The sequence below is a fragment of the Aethalodelphis obliquidens genome, unplaced genomic scaffold (assembly GCF_003676395.1).
Source record: "Aethalodelphis obliquidens isolate GAN/ISIS:26980383/991018 unplaced genomic scaffold, ASM367639v1 scaffold16, whole genome shotgun sequence".
NCBI classification, from domain to species: Eukaryota; Metazoa; Chordata; class Mammalia; order Artiodactyla; family Delphinidae; genus Aethalodelphis; species Aethalodelphis obliquidens.
This window is the reverse complement of record NW_020837960.1, coordinates 30,178,416-30,198,919: the sequence shown is the minus strand read 5'-3', so window position 1 is coordinate 30,198,919 and position 20,504 is coordinate 30,178,416. Positions and strand designations below refer to the sequence as shown.

General features: G+C 45.5%; 1 protein-coding gene across 10 annotated transcripts in view; it reads left to right on the top strand.

Moving 5' to 3' along the window:
• CDK8 (cyclin dependent kinase 8) overlaps positions 1-18,479 on the top strand; it is a 120,543-nt gene extending 102,064 nt beyond the window's left edge. For 6 of the 10 annotated variants that reach the window (XM_027116641.1, XM_027116640.1, XM_027116644.1 and 3 more), the window contains 2 exons: positions 16,791-16,885; positions 17,702-18,479. In XM_027116641.1, the coding sequence (XP_026972442.1) occupies positions 16,791-16,885; positions 17,702-17,765 (159 nt within the window). In that variant the 3' untranslated portion in view covers positions 17,766-18,479. Of the gene's footprint in view, positions 1-1,272; positions 2,553-16,790; positions 16,886-17,701 lie in introns of those variants that run through there. The other 4 variants (XM_027116645.1, XM_027116643.1, XM_027116642.1 and 1 more) reach the window with 1 other exon arrangement.
• The last annotated feature ends 2,025 nt before the right edge of the window (positions 18,480-20,504 follow it).

Below are 20,504 nucleotides of genomic sequence, written 5' to 3'. Positions count from 1 at the left end.
TTCAGTGTGGAAGCATACTGAAAACTTGACCAGTTAGAGTTATTTCCCTACTAAAAGAGAGAAAGAGGTCTTAGTAAACTAATACGGCTCCCAGAGCCTGCGGCTCCACCTCAAGAACTAGATATGAACTCTTTGCTGTGGTTAACGGGAGGTCTGGCCCACCAAACCCTGGGAATCATCGTCTGCCCGAGTAGTAATTGTCCTCCTGTAAGCTCACAGACAGGCGTCTTGTGGGTTGATGTTTGCTCCACTACCTTTTCCTCCCCACCTGGAGGGAAAGAACGCACCTGTCGGCACGAGGATTGTTTGCACGCCCAGGTGGTGCGTCCTGAGCGTGAAAATGGAGCAGGGTGGAGCATGCTGCCGTGCTTCTGTTTGTTGACGTTATTATTGTGGTGGTTTTTCTGGGTGGTTTCAAAAATAGCATTTCTGACTACAATTTCACATGTCCACTCTTTTTAAAATGTTATTTTCGCTAGGGCTGGCAGAATTTCAAATTACATGATTTATTAAACATGCTTTGAAAGAAGAAGGTATTGAATCACGGTTAATCTTTCGTAGTGTTTGTCTTGGGGAACTAACAGTATGAGAGAGAGGTGCAGGCGTGGGAATAGCAATAGGAGAGATCAAAACTAGAGGACTCTGAACGCTGCCCCTTGCACTGTTTGTAGAATTGAGAATACCACTCTTCTTACATTTTAATAATTGTAACTTTACTTTTGTATATCACTTGTAGCAGAAAGTAAGATTCATTAATGTAAAGGGCGTAAAAATATCTAATGCTGAAGAAATGATTCTGCGGTACCCTTTTTTGTCATATTCATTTTTGTTCTTTAGTCATGCGTGTGTGCTGAGAGTTTTCTATTGAAGAAACAAGCATGTAGATTATCTTTGAATTTCTTAATGTACACATCATTGAGTTCAAGAGTAAGCATCCCAGGCAAGTTAGTTATCATTTATCAGGTAGATACAAAACAGCATAAAAGGGAGTTCCTGTTATAGAAAAAAACTGAACTGCACAGCACAGTAGTAAGACTCAGCTTAGTGTTATTTTACCAGAAATACTTCTGACCTTCATAAAGAAAAGCTGATATTAAAAGATTTGGGGGTTTTGTCATTTTAATTCTAAAGCCAATACATAGCACAAGACTTTTAAAATTCTTACTGCCGTAAAATAGAAGACATTTCAACCACACATAAGCCTTGCTGGCTCAGGATACGGCCAGCGCATAGAACACCTGAGTCACATCTGCCCTCCCTCTCCTTTTCCAGCGTTCCAATCCACATGCTGCCTATCCCAACCCTGGACCAAGCACATCACAGCCACAGAGCAGCATGGGATACTCAACTACCTCCCAGCAGCCTCCACAGTACTCTCATCAGACACACCGGTACTGAGCTGCATCGGATACTGTCCATGCACTGTCGCTGTGCTGCAGGGCTGCCTGCGGCTCTCGGCGGGAACCTGGAATGGGCCATGAGAATGTACTGTGCAGCCACGTAGTCAAATGTCCGGTAGCCGAGTTCCACCACTTTTCACAGATTGGGGTAGTGGCTTCCAAGTTGTACCTTTTTGGAGTTAGACTTGAGAAGAAAGTGCTAGCACAGTTTGTGTTGTGGGTTTGCTACTTCCATAGTTTACTTGACATGGTTCAGACTGACCAATGCATTTTTTTCAGTGACAGTCTGTAGCAGTTGAAGCTGTGAAACGTGCTAGGGGCGAGCATTTGTCGTTGTATGTGGTGAATTCTTCCAGTGTAACAACATTATCTGACCAATAGTACACACACACACACAAAAGTTTAACTGGTACTTGAAACATACAGTATATGTTAACAAAGTAACCAAGACTCAAAATGAGATTATTTCGGTACACCGTTCATTTTAGTGTCTTAACAGTGGGTTGATTCGTTTTCTACATTAATCAGTGTTTTTTGACCAAGAATACTGCTTGGAATTTTTTGAAAGTACAAGAAGCCACATAGTTTTTCCAGGAAGGTTTCAAAACTCCCAAAGATTGATTTCCAACTTATGAGTTTGTTTTTACTTTTAATCTATGACTTGACTGGTATTAAAGCTGCTATTGATAGTAATTAAATATGTTGTCATTGATATAAACCTGTTTGGTTCAGCAAACAAACTAAACTGATTGTCATAGACGGTGTTTCATTTTTCCTGTTGGTGTTGCTGACTTGTGAGCATGCTTTAAAGATGAAAAAAGCATGAATGATAACTTCCTTAAAAAGGTGCGGCGTCCAATTCAGATACTTTGTCCTGATTTGAAAGCTGGTTGGTGTAGTGCTACTAAAATTTTGTTCAGTTCATTTTCTTTTTAAAAACTTGTTCGCACGTTGTTTAGGGTGCCCTTACTTCAGCAAAGGAGAAGGAGTAGGAGAGCCTTAGAATTTTTGAGGAAAAAAGAAAACCTATAACATACAATGTACTGTATCAAACTATTTTACATGAATGACACAAGTATTCTGAATTTAAAGAAATTGAACATTGTTAAAAACAAGGTGTTATGTAATAAATTTATTTTTCATAAATCAAAATATGGAGTCAATTGTATTTTTATATACACAAAGGTGTTTTATTTTAAAGCGTGCCTTAACAGGTGGCCTCCAAATAAATCTCTTCAGTTGTTTTCATTAATAATATCTAGATCTTCTGCCTCCATAATGAACTAATGACTTATGGTTTAGATACGGATTCGTTTCTCTGTTACACTTAGTGCTATAATACAAGATGTGAAATAGACACCTTTCTAGTAGAAAGAAATCATAATGAGCGTTCCATTTCTAGAATAATGCCGAATTCTGTGATATGCTGAGCCTACTTTGACTCTTTTATCCCAAACAATTATTTTTACTCCCTCCTTCGACACAAAATACAGAAGATTAAGAAACTACTATACTCCTTTTCTTAAAAATTCAACTCATTCATATGAAGCTATTCTAAAACATGTTAAGAACTGAGGAATTCCGATAGTGAGTGGCCTGACCCTAACGGTAACGGTGGTCTTTAGGAGCTGAACCCGTGTTTCCGTGTTGAGTCTTCCCGCCCCAGTTCTGCACACGATGCCCATATCTGGCTACAGAGTTCCCCCGCTGTGTCACTGCCGTCAGTCTTACCTGTATTTCCCTTCCGCTCTGATTGTCTTCTGCTTTTTTCTCCCTGCCTTTAATGAAGTGCTTTTAAACTTAGTGTGTATGAGAATCATCTGGAGTTTTCTGTCTTCTCGGGGTCTGGCCCCCGAGGTTGTTTTGGTAGGGTTGGGGTGGAACATGGAATCCTCGATTTCAACAGGGTCCCCAGTTGGTTCTGATGCAGTAGTTGAGGGACACGCACGAGGAACGCTCCCAGGCTGGTCTAAAGCTTGAGCAAACAGTAGCAGTTAAGTGGCTCGGAGAGAGGGCTGCTCTGTTGACAGCCATCTTCTCCTGCGTGAATTTCAAAAAGCAAAACCCACAATAACAAGTTCCACCTGAAGTGTTGGAAACGTCTCGGGCACGGTCCTCAGATTTCTTTATTCCTTTATCAACCCCCATTCGCTGAGCAGCCCTGCCCAGTCTTGCTGGTGACCATCAAATTCACAAGTCCAGCCTCTTTCCTCCCTGAGCTGCAGACTCATATATTTAACTGCGTCTGTGACAGACGACAGACACCCACACCTGCCGTGGTTCTCTAGCCTGCTCCCTGGCTCTGCTTCTCCACGAAGCACCTCTCATCCACACCTGACTGCTTTCTGTCCCTTCCGTGTTCCATCCCAGGCCTCTCCTCTTCACACTTGCTCCCTGGCTGCCGAGTCCCAGATTCCCAGCCCAGACCTGTCTGGCACATCTGACCCATGACTCAGATTCTCTCTAGACTGAACGTATCCAAACTTGGCCTCCTGCCTCGACCGTCCAGCCTGCCGTCCTACAGACTTACCCGCCTTCCCAGTTGTCCGAGCCACAGGGAGACCTTGGCTCCATACACGCGCACGCCCACGACCCCCTCCACCCCACACCCGGCTTTTCCTTCAGTGGCTCCCAGCTGCTGTCTCCTCCCCCTTCCCCGCACCTGTCTTCTTCGTCACAGCAGCCTGGGCGGTCCTCCTGCCGTTCCCCCTCTCACCCCCATCCGTGGCAGCCAGACCCCTTACTGTGCCCAACAAGGCTCTGCGTGTCCTGCCGTGTCTTTCCCACCCCGTCACCTGCTTGCTCCAGCTCCAGCGCTGTCCTCGCTGTTCCTGGAACCTGCCACGCGCTTGTGGTCTCGAGACTTCTGCACTTCCTATTCCATCCGCATCTGTCTCTCCCCAGCTTCTCAGCTTCCTCCCTCACCTCTTTCAGGTCTGCTCAGATCTTATCTTATTAGAGGCTCCCCCCTTGCACTGTGTATAAGACTGCAGTCTGTCCTCGTCTCCCCACACCAGCCAGCATCCTGCCCCCTTGGCCCGGCTTTATTTTCTACATGGCACTGACCATCACTAACGTACACTTGCCTCTTGTTTTTCCTCGCCCCGCCCCAGAAGGTAAACTCCACAAAGGCAGGTTTTTGGTTTTGTTTTTTAAATGGAAATATTATTGACATACAACACTATGTAAGTTTAAAGTGTACAGTGTGTTGATTTGATACTCATGATTCCACCTATATGACATTCTGGAAAAGGCAAAACCATGAGGTCGGAAAACAGAGCAGTGGCTGCCGGGGTGCAAGAGTGAGATAGGGATTGACTGCAAAAGGACGTGTGGGAATTTCTCTGAGTGATACAGCCGTTCTGTATCTTGATTTTTGCTGTGCAAGTGAATGCAGAAATCCTCAGAACTGTGTAGGTGAGTCTTAGTGGCTTTAAATTCAGCCTTAATAAAAAACAAATAGAAGGGAAAAAAAAGCCTACAAAATCTAGTGTTGGCAACTGGAATGCGCATACATTATTGGTGGGAATATAAAAAAGCCATTTTGGGAAACAATTTGATGGTTCCTTATAAAGTTAAACGTATACTTACCATATGACCCTGCAATCACACTCTAGGGTATTTACCCAGTGGAAAGGAAAGCATGTCCACACAATAGTCTGTACGTGCATGTTCAAAATACCTTTATATTATAGCCCGCAAATGGATGTCTATTAACAGATGAATAGATAAATTGTGAGATATCCATGCAGTGAAATAAATTATTCAGCAATAAAAATGAAAGTTTGGTAGAATCTTGATTGTAGTGGTGGTTACACGTGCACATATATGCGTTTTTCAAAACTCATCAAACTGTACACTTTAAATTGGTGATTTGTATGTAAATTGCGCATTAAACTTGATTTAAAATTTAGTATTTGTAAAGCTTTTAGCACATGCCTAGCTTTTAAGCGTGCATAAGTGTTAGCTATTATTAGTGTTTTCTCCAAATGGAAATCCGACTTTTTTCTTAAGACTTATAGTATGACCTAGTTCTAGCAGGTAAGTTAAACTTGGAGTCATTTCACGACCGGACGTTTCCTAGCCTCTCATGAATCAGCTTAGAGTGTTTCAATGAGCGAAACGGAGAGCTAGCGAGCGCATTGATAATCCCAAGGCTGGAATATTCAGAGGTCCCCCTGAATTCAGTAGTCTTCATTAAGATTTTTTTTTTTAATTCTGCAAGGGTTTGGGGCTCCTGCTTTTCTAAAGTGTTACTAAACAATTAATACAATCTTCATCTCATGTATGAATTTGCTCATAACCTGAATGTTCTTTGAGCGAGCAAGAGAGTTGAATTCACTAGATATTTACTGAGCATTTGGTATGTGTTTGATAGTCCGTTAGGACTTGTAGCCAAACAGAACTGAAACAAACCTCAATCGCCGTCCTCAAACACTCAAGGAACTACATTTACAGTTAATTGAGGAGTCAGGATACACACAGGAAACACAAAAGTGGACGCCATGACGGGATCAAGCACTAAGCAAAGGGCTGGAACCATGACTCTCCCGTCTTGAGAGGAAGCGGCACCGTGGGAAGGGTTTGGGGTGGGGAGGATTGGTGTGGAGCATCTGAAGAACCCGGGGCTTGGGGTCAGAAGACCTAGGTCTTGGCCCTGCCGCTTACTTAATGTCAGCCTTGGTCAAGTCATTCGCCTTTTCCAACCCCTGTCAATAATAAGAATTGTAGTCGTAACAATGATGTTTTCACTGTCACAGAAATGCCAGAAGGCATTGCGTAGAGCAAACTATGCATCACGCTTCAAAGTTGCATAATTAGCTTTATTATGTCGCCTGGACCCTAAAGTTACAGCGAATACCTACCACGTGACAGGCACTGCGTGAAGCCTTTTGCACATAGAATTACTCCTCACGAAAGCTTTGTGAGTTAAGTATTATTTTCCCCCATTCTGCAAATGAGAATAATGAAGTTCTGAGAGACCGTGCCCTGCTCAAACTTATTCAGCTATGTGACCAAGTCAGATTTGCTTTACCTCAGCTTCCAGGACTCAGAGAAAGGAATAAGCCTAGGAATGTCATACAGGGTGAAGTGTGCATCTGTCCAGAGCACAGAACATGTCCTGGGCAGCAGGAGCCAGAGATGAAATAAATAAGCTTGTGGGCTGCCAGCGAGGGCTGTTTTATTTTCAAATGAAGTCATTTCTTGGTGTGCTTTTCCATTTAAATTACAAAGTACAAAAAGAATTTGTATTTTACTAGTTACTGATAATGTCTGTTGAAAGCATACTCAACAATATAAGGGATTTTAAAACCTGCCTCTGGGTTCAGTAGGCCCTAAAATCTGCTTGATTAATATGCGGTAATTGCTTTTCCAGTTGAATTTCTGCACTGGCGGAAAATATGCTCTACATAGGCAAAAACAGACAACTAAAATTTTTCTCTGATGTCGTCAGAGGCTTTCACTGTGCCAAGTTACGCAGGACTCCTGTGCACGTCAGACTCCTCCGGGCCCCTTCTTCCTCCAGCTGCTATTACAGTGACTGTGTCCACATGGGCTGCAGCCATGTTCGGGCAGGTGCTTTGCCGGGGCCCGCGGCAGTGGAGCTTCTCTGATGCCTCATCTGTGCAGAATGCTCGTAGGACCCACTCTGAACTCAGGATACGAGGGGCAACTGATGCCCAGGGTGTTACCCTTGACCAATGGATTAAAAGAATCAATGGCGGACTTCCCTGGTGGCGCAGTGGTTAAGAATCCGCCTGCCAATGCAGTGGACACGGGTTCGAGCCCTGGTCCGGGAAGATCCCACATGCCACGGAGCAACTAAGGCCGTGCGCCATAACTACTGAGCCTGTGCTCTAGAGCCCGTGAGGCACAACTACTGAGCCCACGTGCCACAACTACTGAAGCCTACGTGCCTAGAGCCTGTGCTCCCCAACAAGAGAAGCCACCGCAATGAGAAGCCCGTGCACCGCAACGAAGAGTAGCCCCCGCTTGCCGCAGCTAGAGAAAGCCCGCGTGCAGCAACGAAGACCCAACGCAGCCAAAAATAAATTAATTAATTTATAAAGTTAAATTGAAAAATAAAATAAAGAGTTAAAAAAATTAAAAAAAAAAAAAGAATCAATATATAGATGCTTCCTCCTTTGATCTCCCAAAGCAGAACAGTTTGGAGAGGCATTTCGTAAGGCACTTTAGAAGGTCTTGACAGAACTGAGCCCCAGTCACCCACGGTGGCAGCCAACCGAATAATGCATCCTTGAATTGGTTTTCCTTCCTTGTTCTCTCCCTCACCTGACACTACTGCTCCCTGAGATCACATTCGCACGTAAATCAACTGCGCACAATGCTTTGTCTTGGCTTCTGCACTGGGGTAGCATGGAATCCAGGCTAAAAAAGTGTGTTCAAAAGATGTCAGCGGTGAGGAAGCCATTGTTGGTCAAGTAGGTCGTGCTAGGCTATGCTTCGCAGTAGTATCAATTTACTAAGATTTTCCCTGTGGTGGTTTGGGATGAGCTACAGGTGGGTCATTGGATTGGATTATGAAGAAGTTGGGGCCCTTGAACAGTATGGGAAAAATATGTGTGTGTGTGTGTGTGTGTATACAAAGAAGATGTGTGTGTATGTGTATTTTTACATATATACACACACTCATCTTCTTTATCCATTCATTCATTGATGGACACTTCGGTTGTTTCCATACCTTGGCTATTGTGAACAATGCTGCAATAAACACGAGGATGCAACTATCTCTTTGAGATACTGATTTCATTTCCTTTAAATAGATACCCAGAAGTGGGAATACAACCGTAGTTGTATTTTTAATTTTTTGAGGAACCTCCATACTGTTTTCCATAGTGGCTGTACCAATTACTGGGCTGGCCAGAAAGTTCAGGTTTTTCCATAAGATAATGTAACAGAAAAACCCAAACAAACTTTTTGGCCAACCCACTACACTCCCACCAGCAGGTGCACAGGGGCTCCCTTTCTCCACACCCTCACCAACACTTGTTATCTCTTGTCTTTTTGATAATAGCCGTTCTAACAGGTGTGAGGTGATATCTCACTGTGGCTCTGATTTGCATGTTCCTGATGAGCAGTGATGTTGAGCACCGTTTAATATACCTGTTGGCCATTTGTATGCCATCTTTAGAAAAATGTCTCAGGTCTTCTCTCCATTTTAAAGTTGGATTCTTTGGTTTTTTGCTATTGAGTTGTGTGAGTTCTTTAAATATTTTGAATATAAAACCCTTTCCAGAGATACGATTTGCAAATATTTTCTCCTATTCTGTAGGTTGCTTTTTCATTTTATTAATGGCTTTCTTCGCTGTGCAGAAGCTTCTTAGCGTGGTGTACTGGGTTGGCCAAAATCTTATGGAGAAACCCAAATGAACTTTTTGGCCAACCTGATACTTCCCACTTTTATTTTACTTTTGTTACCTTTTCTTTTGGTTAGTGTCAAATCCAAAAAATCATTGCCACGACCAATGTCAGGGAACTTACCCTCTCTGTTTTCTTCTAGGAGTTTTATGATTTCAGGTCTTAAATTTAAGTCTTTAATCCATTTTGAGTTGATTTTTGTGCATGGTATAAGATTGGGGTCCAGTTTCATTCTTATGCTTGTGGCTGTCCAGTTTTCCTGACACCATTTATTGAGGAGACTGTCCTTTCCCCATTTATTCTATATTCTTGGCTCCCATGTGGTGAATAAGCTGACCGTATATGCACAGGTTTATTTCTGGGTTCTCTATTCTGTTCCATTGATCTATATGTCTTTTTTTCATGCCCGTACCATATCGTTGTGATTGCTATAGCTTTGTAATATATTTTGAAATCAGGATGTGTGATATCTTTAGCTTTGCTCTTCCATCTCAAGGTTGCTTTGGCAATTGGGTCTTCCACAGTTCCATACAAATTTTAGGATTATTTTTTGTGTTTCTGTGAAAAATGCCTTTGGTATTTTGATAGGGATTGCATTGAATCTGTAGATTACTTAGGTAGTATGGACATTTTAACAATATTAACTCTTTCCCAAAAATGATCAAAGTGTCTTTCCATTTATTTGTGTCTCACTATCCTTCATCAAATCATATAGTTTTCAGTGTACAGATCTTTCACTTCTTGGTTAACTTTATCCCTAGGTATTTTATTCTTATTGATGCATTGTTAAGGGATCATCTTGTTAATTTCTCAACCTAGTAATTTTTTTAATTGGACGCTGGATATTTTGAATTTTGCTTTGTTGGTTGCTAGACCTCGTTATATTTGTTCAGTGTTGAATTTTGTTTTGGCACGCTGTTAAATGAACTGGATCCTTTTGATACTTGTTTCTAAGCTTATATATCAAGTCTAGAACTGCCTTTAAGTCTAGGGCTAATTAGCCCCCGCTGCTAAAGAAATGCCCTTCTGAGAATTCTGCCAGAAGCCCCAGCTACCACTCTGACTGGTAGGACACAGACTATTCTCAGCCCTGTGTGAACTCCAGGAAGTGGTTCTCAGCCTCTGGTAGAGGCCTCTCATGCATCACTTTGACTTGAGGGGACCCTTTTGCAGATCTCCAAAGCTCGCCCTCTGTGCAGCTCTCGCTCTCCAAAACATTGCCCTTAAATTCCAGCCACCTTAGCTTCCGTGCAGTGCAACTTCCATCTGCTCAAAACACCAAGCACACTGGACTTTATTCAGATTCTTCTTTCCTGTACTGGGAACTGCTTTCAAGCAGTAAGCTCATGCAACAGTAAGACTCACTTTGTTTCTTGGGGAAACAGTACTTGTGCTGTCCATTGTCTGATGTCTGAAAACCAGTTTTGAAATATATTTTGTCCAATTTTTGAATTGTTTAAGGGGGGAGGGTACACCTGGTCCCATTACTCCATCTTGGCTGGAAGCAGGGGTCACACCCGGAAACAGTTTGTCAGGTGGGTCAAACATTAGGCAGAGTCATAAGTTTTATTAGCATCATGATATAAGTGAGTTTGAGCTTGATAAGACAGTCCGTACATTTTCCTAAAATCTGTGTACTCTGTGTCATACATGACCAAACATAAGGCAGTCTGGTATATAATGTGATCCTCTAGTTTCCCAATGAGAAGATTAAAAAAGGAAAAGCTTAGATGGATAGATAGATGATATACAGATGGATGATAGCGATTTAGACATTGATATAGATATCCTTTAAGAGATGGAGATGGAATGCTTAAATATCTGCTTTCAGTTATAAGTATGTAAAATTACACATTAGATAAACTAACATGATTTTAGAATATTGCTTTTTCCTGCTCTCACTTAACATGAAATAATTTTATTCAATCACTTATATGCGTCTTTGGCTTTAGTAATTTTGTCCTTGCTATTATCTCTTTTTGAGTTTCCTAAAACATCATTTTATATCATCAAAGTTGTATGAAGCGCGGCCCTTTTTGACTTTCAGTATATGTTGCTCTCTCTGGAAATTTTACGCAGGCCACAAGGAAATGGCTTGCCTTTCTGTGCTTGTCTTTTTTCTGTTTGTTTTCACTTAGTGATCACCACATGTAAAACACTTACTTTGTGGCTTTTGTAAGTGATTTTTATAAGCACTGTTAACAATATAAACAATTGTAATCGAGTGTCACAGCCCCGAGAATAATTACTAAATACTAAACCTGTTCAATTTTTTTGTCTCTGTTTTTCAAAATCCATTCCATCAAATGACCTCTATAATCATCCAAAACTAGTGTTTTAAGGTCATTTTAGACTCAGCTTGCAAGATAAAATATAGGGTGTCCACTTAAACTTGAATTTCAGGTAACCAATAAATACATTTTGGTGTAAAAATGCCCCACATATGGTTTGGAACATACTTATACTAAAAAAAAAAAAATGTTGTGTATCTGAAATTCAGATTTAACTGGGCATACAGAATGCCCAACTACAGATTTTTCTTTGTCAAATCCGACGATCCTATTTTAGACCAATGCCTACCTCAATTAATCTTTCTAAGATATTGCTTATCAGATGATTCCTTCTATTTTGAGTGATAATATTGAGAGACGACCTCACTTTATATTTAGGCATGAGCAGTAATGTCCTCCATCATTGTCTTCCTAAGTATGTAATACCATAAGCACTCTTAAATATATTTCCAGGCATTTTCCCTTGCTGGAAGGTGGAAGTTAATTCAGAGAATAAAATATTAGAAAACTCAGTTCACCAATTTTCTGAATATGCCACCAGAACCCGTGTTACTAATTCAAACACGATGTCCTTAACACGGGTTTGGACTGGGTGAGCGTGCTCACTTTTCTTTTCATATTTTCAGCTTTATTTTCCCTGAGCCTTTCGGCACACGGACAGTTTTCAAAGGCAAATGTCATCTTTCTCACTACCATCCTGACTGCACAAAGTGTAGGTAGGTATTTCCTAAGCCACACATGCTTGCGAGGCAATTTAAATAGCAAGTCGGTAGGATCTAGGAGGAAATCTGGGATTAAAGAATCTCTTTAATCTAATTGACTGTTTTTTCTTTGTTTGTTTTACGAAAACATAAGTCTTGAGGACTGAGTTTCTTCATAAAACTAAACATGTTTTCTTCATTTATTCTTGGGCATGGTCACAATAATGCTTTCATTTTCCCCTGCTATATTATTTAGAAAGAGTAATTGAGTTTACCCCAGTACTGCGGAATCCTGGTGGGGTGTCAGATCTTTAATAACTTAACTCGTTCTGTCACTTTATTGAATTAGGAGGAAAAAATAATGTTTGCCACTTTGAATCCCATTTTAGAATCTATGAAAAACTGCTAAGTTCATCTGTGCTTCCTGAATACCCTCGGTTAATATCAAATTGTACCCAGCTTGAATCATTTCCTATGATTCAGAAAATCATTTTTGTTCCATCCCCAAGGATACAAATTGGAAGTAAAGTGATAAAACTTGGAAGTAACACAATAAAACATCCCTGGGAAGCATGAGAATCTTAGATTAACCACTTGGAGGGTTTAAGTTCTTGCCCAGATGTGCTGGAAATATCCTTTCCACACAGTGAAAATATTCACTGCCTTCTTTAATGCAGTGATTTTCTCTGGCTTGCTTGCTTTCTTCTTCTCCTCCTCCTCCTTTTTACTTAGAAAAGCAGCTGCTGATCTTGCTGGCAGATGACACTGCTAGTTCTGAGGAAAATTCGAGAGCTCCCCACCTTGGAGGCTCTGATGCAAGGTGGTAGGGGGAGCTGAGTGCTTGGGCCAGAAACTTCTTCATGCCCTGGCTTAAAAGGCATTTCTTCCAACACATTCCTATCCCTAAAGAGCATCTCTGCTTTCCTTTCCAGCACAGTTCTTCCCCTACCAGCCAGACAACTGACATTAACCAGAGCCCTACCAGCCCTGTCACCCGCTCCCACACCGGTGACTCATTTTATGCGATCGATTTCACATTCTTAAAGAAAGAATTTTTTAAACTATAATTTAACAAATGGCACTTCCTCAGTGCTCTGGTGTTTCCATTCTTAAGGGCAAGTGCGCCCGGGGCCAGTGCGTTCACAGCATCCTCTCTCATCCTGTAACTATCAAGCCAACTTGAAAAGATGCCCGGCGGTCTTTGCTTTACAACTTGATTTCTTTCACAGTAGTTTATACTGAATGATGACCTGTGGTCCAGAGTGAGACTGAAAATGGGCCGTCTGCTCCTTGCCCAAGGGAATGGCAAGTTCTGGAGGAAGAAATGTGGAACTGTGTTCCGACCTGTGCTGGTCTCTTGGGGAAGCACTGGGGCAAATCAGTCTGCTGCTCTGGGGCTCGGGTTTTCCTGCATGAAACAGGGAGCATGGAGAGTAACAGGTCCAAACAGGAGGACTCCAGGGCCGCTCGTGAATCCCAAGCTGTGGCTGGCGTCTCGACAGAGTCCCAGTACCCGTGTGCATGGGCGAGCTGAGCCTCCCAGAGGGTCTGGGGCAGGAATCTCCTGAGCTCACAGCATCCTCTGTCTGCGTGGACCACCCACCCTCTGCGAGCTTCACAGGAGCAGTACCCAGCCTGATGTGCTTCCCCGAGGACTCTGGCACCCAGGGGTGGCACCCGGCACGGCGGCAGGCAGAGAGGGGGCATTTGATGGTTAAATGTCAGTTTAACTAGTTCATCTACAAAGATGATGTTTACAGCTACAGTTTCTAGTCGACGTTTCCCCCCTCACACACCCCACTGAGCAGAACTCAGGATGGGGGGCATCGGGCAGCAGGGAGAAGGGAGCAGTAGATGCAAGGTCAAATGTCTTCACTTCTATGGTTATTTAAAATAGATTTTCATTGCTTTTTCTCTTCCTGGGGGAAGTTGCTTAAATATCAAAAATTTTGATTTTCGTTATCTACTAAAAGCATGGAACATTTCCAAGCACAGTTAAGTACTTGCCTAACACCGTCCAGAATAAATAACCAGGGACATAATTCCCCTGCTCCTGTTACCTCGCATGGCTCTGCACCACACAGGTTCTCTGGGCTTGAGCAGGGTGTGGTTGCTTTTGTCTCCAATCCTAGAAAATGTTGTGTTCCTTTGTGTTGGGATAAAAAAAAAAAGGGTATTCTGGTCCCTTTGAGTCAAGAAAATTCTTTCTTGCTTTTTAAAAACAAAAATTTGTCTTATTTTTTTTAATTAAAGTATAATGGATTTACAATGTTGTGTTAGTTTCGGGTATACAGCAAAGTAATTCAGTTATGCATATGTATATATATATTCTTTGTCAAGTTCTTTCCCATTTTAAGTTATTACAGATATTGAGCATAGTTCCCTGTGCTCTGCAGTAGGCTCTTGTTTATCTATTTTATAATATAGTAGTGTGTGTGTGTTAATCCCAAACTCCTAATTTATCCCTCCCCTGCACTCCTTTCCTCTTTGGTAACCATAAGATTGTGTTCTATGTCTGTGAGTCAGTTTCGGTTTTGTAAATACGTTTGTTTTATCATTTTTTTAGAGTCCACAAATAAGTGATATCATATGATATTGGTCTTTCTCAGTCTGACCTACTTTGCTTAGTAGGATAATCTCTAGCTCCATCCATGTTGCTGCAAATGGCATATTTCACTCTATTTTTTAGGCTGAACAATATTCCACTGTGTGTGTGTGTGTGTGTGTGTGTGTGTGTGTACACACACACATACATATACTACATCTTCTTTACCCATTCCTCTGTCAATGGACATTTAGGTTGCTTCCACCTCTTGGCTATTGTAAATAGTGCTGCTGTGAACATTGGGGTGCATGTATGTTTTCAGATTAGAGTGTTCATCTTTTCCGGGTGTATGCCCAGGAGTGGGATTGCTGGATCATATGGTGATTCTGTTTTTGGTTTTTTAAGGAAACTGCATACTGTTTTCCATAGTGGCTGCATTTGCATTTGGCTCCATTTACATTCCCAGCAACAGTGTAGGAGGGTTTTGCTTTTCGGATTTCACGACCCCAGTACAGGCGGACCTTGTTTTATTGCACTTTGCTTTAATGTGTTTCGCAGATACTACGTTTTTTACAAACTGAAGGTCTGTGGCGACCTCGTGTTGGTCAGGTCTGTCAGAGCCGTTTTTCCAACAGCATTTGCTCCTGTCTTCCTGTCTCTGGGTCACATTTTGGCAATTCTCACAATATTTCAAACTTTTTCGTTACTGTTACGTGTTACGTCTGATTATGGTGGTCTGTGATCAGGAATCTTTGATGTTAACACTGTGACTCACTGAAGGCTCAGACGATGGTAAGCATCTTTCAGCAGTAAATTATTTTTAATTAAGGCATGTCCATTTCTTTAGACATAATGCTATTTGACTGCACACTTCATAGACCGCAGTATGGTGTCCACATTAACTCACATGCACTGAGAAACCCCACATTCATGTGATTTGCTCTCCTGTGATCTTCCCTTTCTTGGTGGTTTGGAGCAGAACCCGTGCTGTCTCTGAGGTCTGGCTGTACTTGGTTTGTCTGTGCCGAACATAAAGGAGGCTGAAAGCAGCCCTGGAGGCCAGTGTCGCCTTCCCCCCTGCTTCCCTGCTTCTCTGTCCACTGTTCACCAGGTGCCGTCAGGTCCCCACTCCTGCTCCTGTCTTGGGGGTGAGGGTATCAAGGGCAGGGCACCTACTTCCTCCCCTGTGTTCTCCCTGGCTCTTGTCTCCGTAAGCCAGCACGATGCCCCACGCTCTGTGAGCACTGAATACGTTCCGTAAAGACACAGTGGGCGCTGACATTTATAAGTGTCTTGTTCATGTCAGCCACCATCTCACCATCTCATTTAATGCTCACAGCCATCCTAGGCCACAGGCCCTATTATTATTCCCATTTTCCAGATGAGGAAGCTGGTGCTTAGGAGGTTCACATTTTACCCAGGATGCACAGCTCCGGCAGAGCCAGGATTCCACTGAGGCCCAGCTGCCTCTGGAGCTGGCATCTTTACCTCCACAGTGAATCAGTGATGTCATATTGTTCCATTAAGTCAGTGGAGAGGGGGGCAGCAGTCTTGGGACAAAGCTGACCCCGAGGATGGCAGAGCAGAGACCACAAGAAGCCGGGGGGCTGGAGGTGGATCTACCACTGGAAGGCTGTCCCCTCGCTGGACTTGCAAATTCCATAACAAATAGCCTTACTCTTTTTTTTTTTTTTTGTGGTACGCGGGCCTCTCACTGTTGTGGCCTCTCCCGTTGTGGAGCACAGGCTCCGGATGCGCAGGCTCAGTGGCCATGGCTCACGGGCCCAGCTGCTCCGCGGCACGTGGGATCTTCCCGGACCGGGGCACGAACCCGCGTCCCCTGCATCGGCAGGCGGACTCTCAACCACTGCGCCACCAGGGAAGCCCTAGCCTTACTTGTGAAGCCATGTTGAGTTGGTGTTTGGCTCTTTGTAATAGAAAGTACTCTTACTGATATACACTGGGCGAGCTGGGTCTGCAGTCCTTCATTACTGCTGCGTCTTCCACTTACTAATTATTTACAGAGGTGCTTCTTTTCCGCAGGAACATATTCATTAATGAAATGTTAGCAAATATTTATCATATACCAATTGGAAATCAAACTACACCAATAGATGATTCAAAATGTGTTCACATGCTTTTGTTCTCGTGAATATATTTTTTTTCCTGTTTTAACTTCTGTGTTTATTTCATGCCCCTAAGAGTTTATGAAACTGTCCGGCTCTACATGGAGAAAGAGGTAACATTCCTTTCTTGGTGGCGCACCACAAGCGTCCTGTCTGGGCAGAAAGCCCTTTCACACGCACTTGCAGGCTGATTTATTTCTTTGCGAGCTGCACAGTCGCAGCCTTGTGGGAAGAGTCCACCACGTTCAGACAGCAGTGACAGGTTTAGAAATGGTCTGTCTTTGTCCAAGCCGAAGTCTCTTCTGGATCCTTGATTGTGTCTAAATGGTGCTCTTATCCTTACACAGAACCCACCTTCTCAGTCCACCAGGAAGCACTTGATTTGTTTCCCAGCCCCGAGGATGGGAGAAAGCAGCAGTCTAAAGGGTAATCGCACAGCCAGGTGAGCTGTGGCCTGGGAGAAAATGGGTTTGAATGCTGAAAGAGTTTGGTGTTATGCTAACCTATTTACTAAGGAGTCTGCTCAGCCCTGCCTGGGAAATTGGATGGGCAGGCAGGGAGGGATTCCGGACACTTCTAAATGGGGACACTCCGGGTAGCTCTAATTGTCCTGGCTGGAGAGAGGGGGCTGAGCAGGCAGTCATGAGCCGGCAGTGCCCATGGTGCGTGTGACCTGGAGAAGACAGACCTACAGATGTGGGTGAATGAAGGTCTTCACAGCAAGCCCAGCGCTTGTGGGGGGAGCACCTTGGGCTCCAGCGCCCACAGAGGACTGATTTCCCTAGTGCTGTGGCTCAGGTTTGCTTAAGTGACAAGGACACCCAGCGACAGGACAACGGGACCAGGTGTTTCCGGGAGGACAGGCACCCTGATGGAGTCTGGACCAGGCGAGATGACCCTGGCCCATGGTCCTGACATGCCTGCACCCCTCTGTGGGTTTAGGAGGGCCCTGTCCCAGCAGAGTCGGCAAGGTGAAGACTGAAGACAGACAGCGGCTGTGATGTTAGAGTCTCCTCGGGCTGCCCTTTAAAACTTCATTCATTCCTTGGGGCCAGCCAGACATCGTGTTAGATTCCAAGGATGAAGGAGAATAAGTGTGTGTGTTTGTTGGGTGGGTGAGGGGAAGGTGGTCTGTGTTGCGAGTCGAATAATATTTTGCATGTGCTAAACTAGCTTCTTATTCACAGAAATGTTGTCCTAATGCGTTCCTAAAATGAGAAATTTTATAACACAAAGTCATTCCATTTGTAAACACCAGGGGCTTGAGAAACAGGCCCACGGAGGGGCTGGGAAGCCTTAGAGCAGCTGGATTCAGCTTCTGAAATCATCCTCCAGATGTGCGCCAGACCCCGCCCAGCCCCTGGAGAGTGCCTGCCGCATGGCCCCCAGGCCCCCTCCCGGAGGTTTCCAAGTGAATCTCTCCCACTTGCTGTGACATGGCCTGCAATGTCCAGCTGAGGCCAGAGTCAGCCCACACCTCTGCGGATGAAAGAGCGTCGGGACTTTCTGGAGGAAGTAGACATGGCTTGTGACAATCTTTTGGAAAGAGAGGGTCCCCAAACCGGGACCAGGACAACCGCAGCCCCGCTGGAAAGGCCAGGCCTCTGGTCTCCGGGCCTCGCTCACCAGGTCTCCGGGCCTCGCTCACCAGGTGTGTGCCCAGGAGCCTGCAGGACCGCTGGGCCCCCTGGTCCCTGAGGAGCCTCCAGTGCAGACCCTTCAACACTATTTCCCAATGAAGTTACACACGCAGACCCAGAGAAAACTGACAAGAGTGGAAACTGCTCATCCCACAACCTTAAAATTGCATCCCATCCCCACTCCTCACACCCACCGGGCCCTAGGAATTAATCTGTTTTTTTTAGCGCAGTAATTATTTTGTGACAGGCACAATTATATGCATTGTATCTGTGCAGGCGTGACAAATCTGTTGATTTGTTAAACTGTGAACTGTTAAAATACGCCAATATTTTTGTAACTGCTTTGGCTTCTTCATTTTAAAAACTGTATCAGGTGATTTAATAAAAAGTAAAAAAGGAATCGGGCCTGGCCTTTTTGAACCTCAAAGAGGTCCTGCCTGGCCTGGGTGGCAAGGTTCACCCAGGTGGAGAGAGGCCTTGCTCAGAGTGTGGTCCCTGGGCCAGTAGGTCTGCCTCGCCTAGAACTTGTTCAGAACATGGACTGCGCCTTTGCATAAGATCACCCAGTGATTCCTAACAGCCGCAGAGAGCACAGAAGATGTGTCCAGCGCTCTGTCCCCCAGCACTGGGCCCCTCGCTGTTTGGGGTGAAGGGGTGAGCCCCCTCCAAGGCAGCACAGAGCCCCCCAGGGAAGGTGAAGGTCATGGAGACCTGGGCTCCCAGATCCAGCCACTCCTCCCTCATTCACAAAAAATTATACTGTTACCACTTACTGACTTTTGTCAATAACAGCTCTATGGCAATTTGCTTTCTTTCTTGTTTTATAAGTCAAATTCCTGGAGACAGAAAGTAGAATGGTGGTTCCCAGGGCCTGGAGAGCAGCAGAGATGGGGCCTTCATGCTTAATGGGGACAGAGTTGCAGTTTTGCAAGATGGAAAGAGTTCTGGAGACGGAGCGGGTGATGGTTACACAACAAGGAAAATATCCTTAATGCCACTGAACTGTACACCTAAACATGGTTAAGATGGTAACTTTGATGTTACGTATATTTTACCGCATTAAAAAGAAGCGTTAAGGAGGTATAGTCAGTGGGACGCAGTGGCTGGTTCCTGGACAGGAAAGAGGAAGAAGCAGCTGTCCTGCCCGGCTCCTCCGGCTGTCCTGACTCACGGTTACACCCTCCACTTTCTCTTCCCAAAGCTGAACACTCTCACGGTCACCAACAAAACACCTACAGAGGCTGCACCCGGGACCAACGAGGGCCCGGGACCTGATGGAGAGGACAGTGCGGGGCGCGGCTCAGCGGAGCCCGCCGCCGCGGGAAGGATTCTACCGCCGCGCTCGCGTTTAATGGGGGAGGCTGCCGCCGCGGGAAGGTTGCCGCCGCCGCGGGAAGGATTCTACCGCCGCGCGCGCGTTTAATGGGGGAGGCTGCCGCCGCGGGAAGGTTGCCGCCGCCGCACGCGCGGAGAATGGGGGATGCCGCCGCCGCGGGAAAGATGCCGCCGCCGCACGCGCGGAGAATGGGGGATGCCGCCGCCGCGGGAAGGATGCTGCCGCCGCGCGCGCGGAGGACGGAGGATGCAGCGGCGGCGGGGCGGCTGGGTTCCCGGCGGCCGAGGCCCGGGCAGAGGCGTGAGGGCTGTGGTTTGGCGCCACCACTTCCAGGCCAGGGCCCCGCGTCCTGTGTCTCCCCTTTGTGCTCGCGGGCTTCAACTGCCGCCCTGAAGTGGGAGCTGGAGGAAAGGGGGCCCCTGGGCTCCCCAGGGCGGCGTGGGGTCGGGGGAGTGGCTACTGAGGCCTGAGGGGCGGGGCTGGGGAGGGATGGAGAAGGGGGCGGGGAGGAGGGGCCCTGGGGGTGGCCGGGAATGGGGGGGTGGGGGGGGTGAAGGGCCCCTGAGGAGCAGGGAGAGCCCCGGAGAGGCGTGGGCCAGAGGACCAAGGTGGGAGTCCGTCGCTTAGAGGCCGGGACGGCTATTGGACCTTGGCCTCCAGGAGGGTCAGATACAGACGCTGCCCTACAGGGCTTCTGAGGGGAGTAGAGGAAGGAGCGTGTGGCCCTAGCTGAGGCTCTGCGCTTGGAATCCGGGCCGGGAGAGGAGGAGGCAGCGCAGAATCAGGCAAAGATGCAGAGGGTTTTGCCAGCTGCTCGGAATCTAGATGGCCTTCCCTTGGGCTAATGTGGTTGTCAAGAGAACCCTTTCCTGTAATCCTTGGGGTCCCAGGGCAAGATCCAGGTCCACAAATCAAAGAACAGGTCACAGAGCTCCTATGCTGTCACAGGCCCTTGGCCCGCGCTCACCTCTGCGTCCCCAGCCGTCTACCAGCCAGTGTTCCCCGGGCCGTGTGGTTACCACTGAACAGTTATCTGCCTGCTTTGCGGAGGAAACGTGAGCACGCCACCCTCCTGGTGCCGCCCA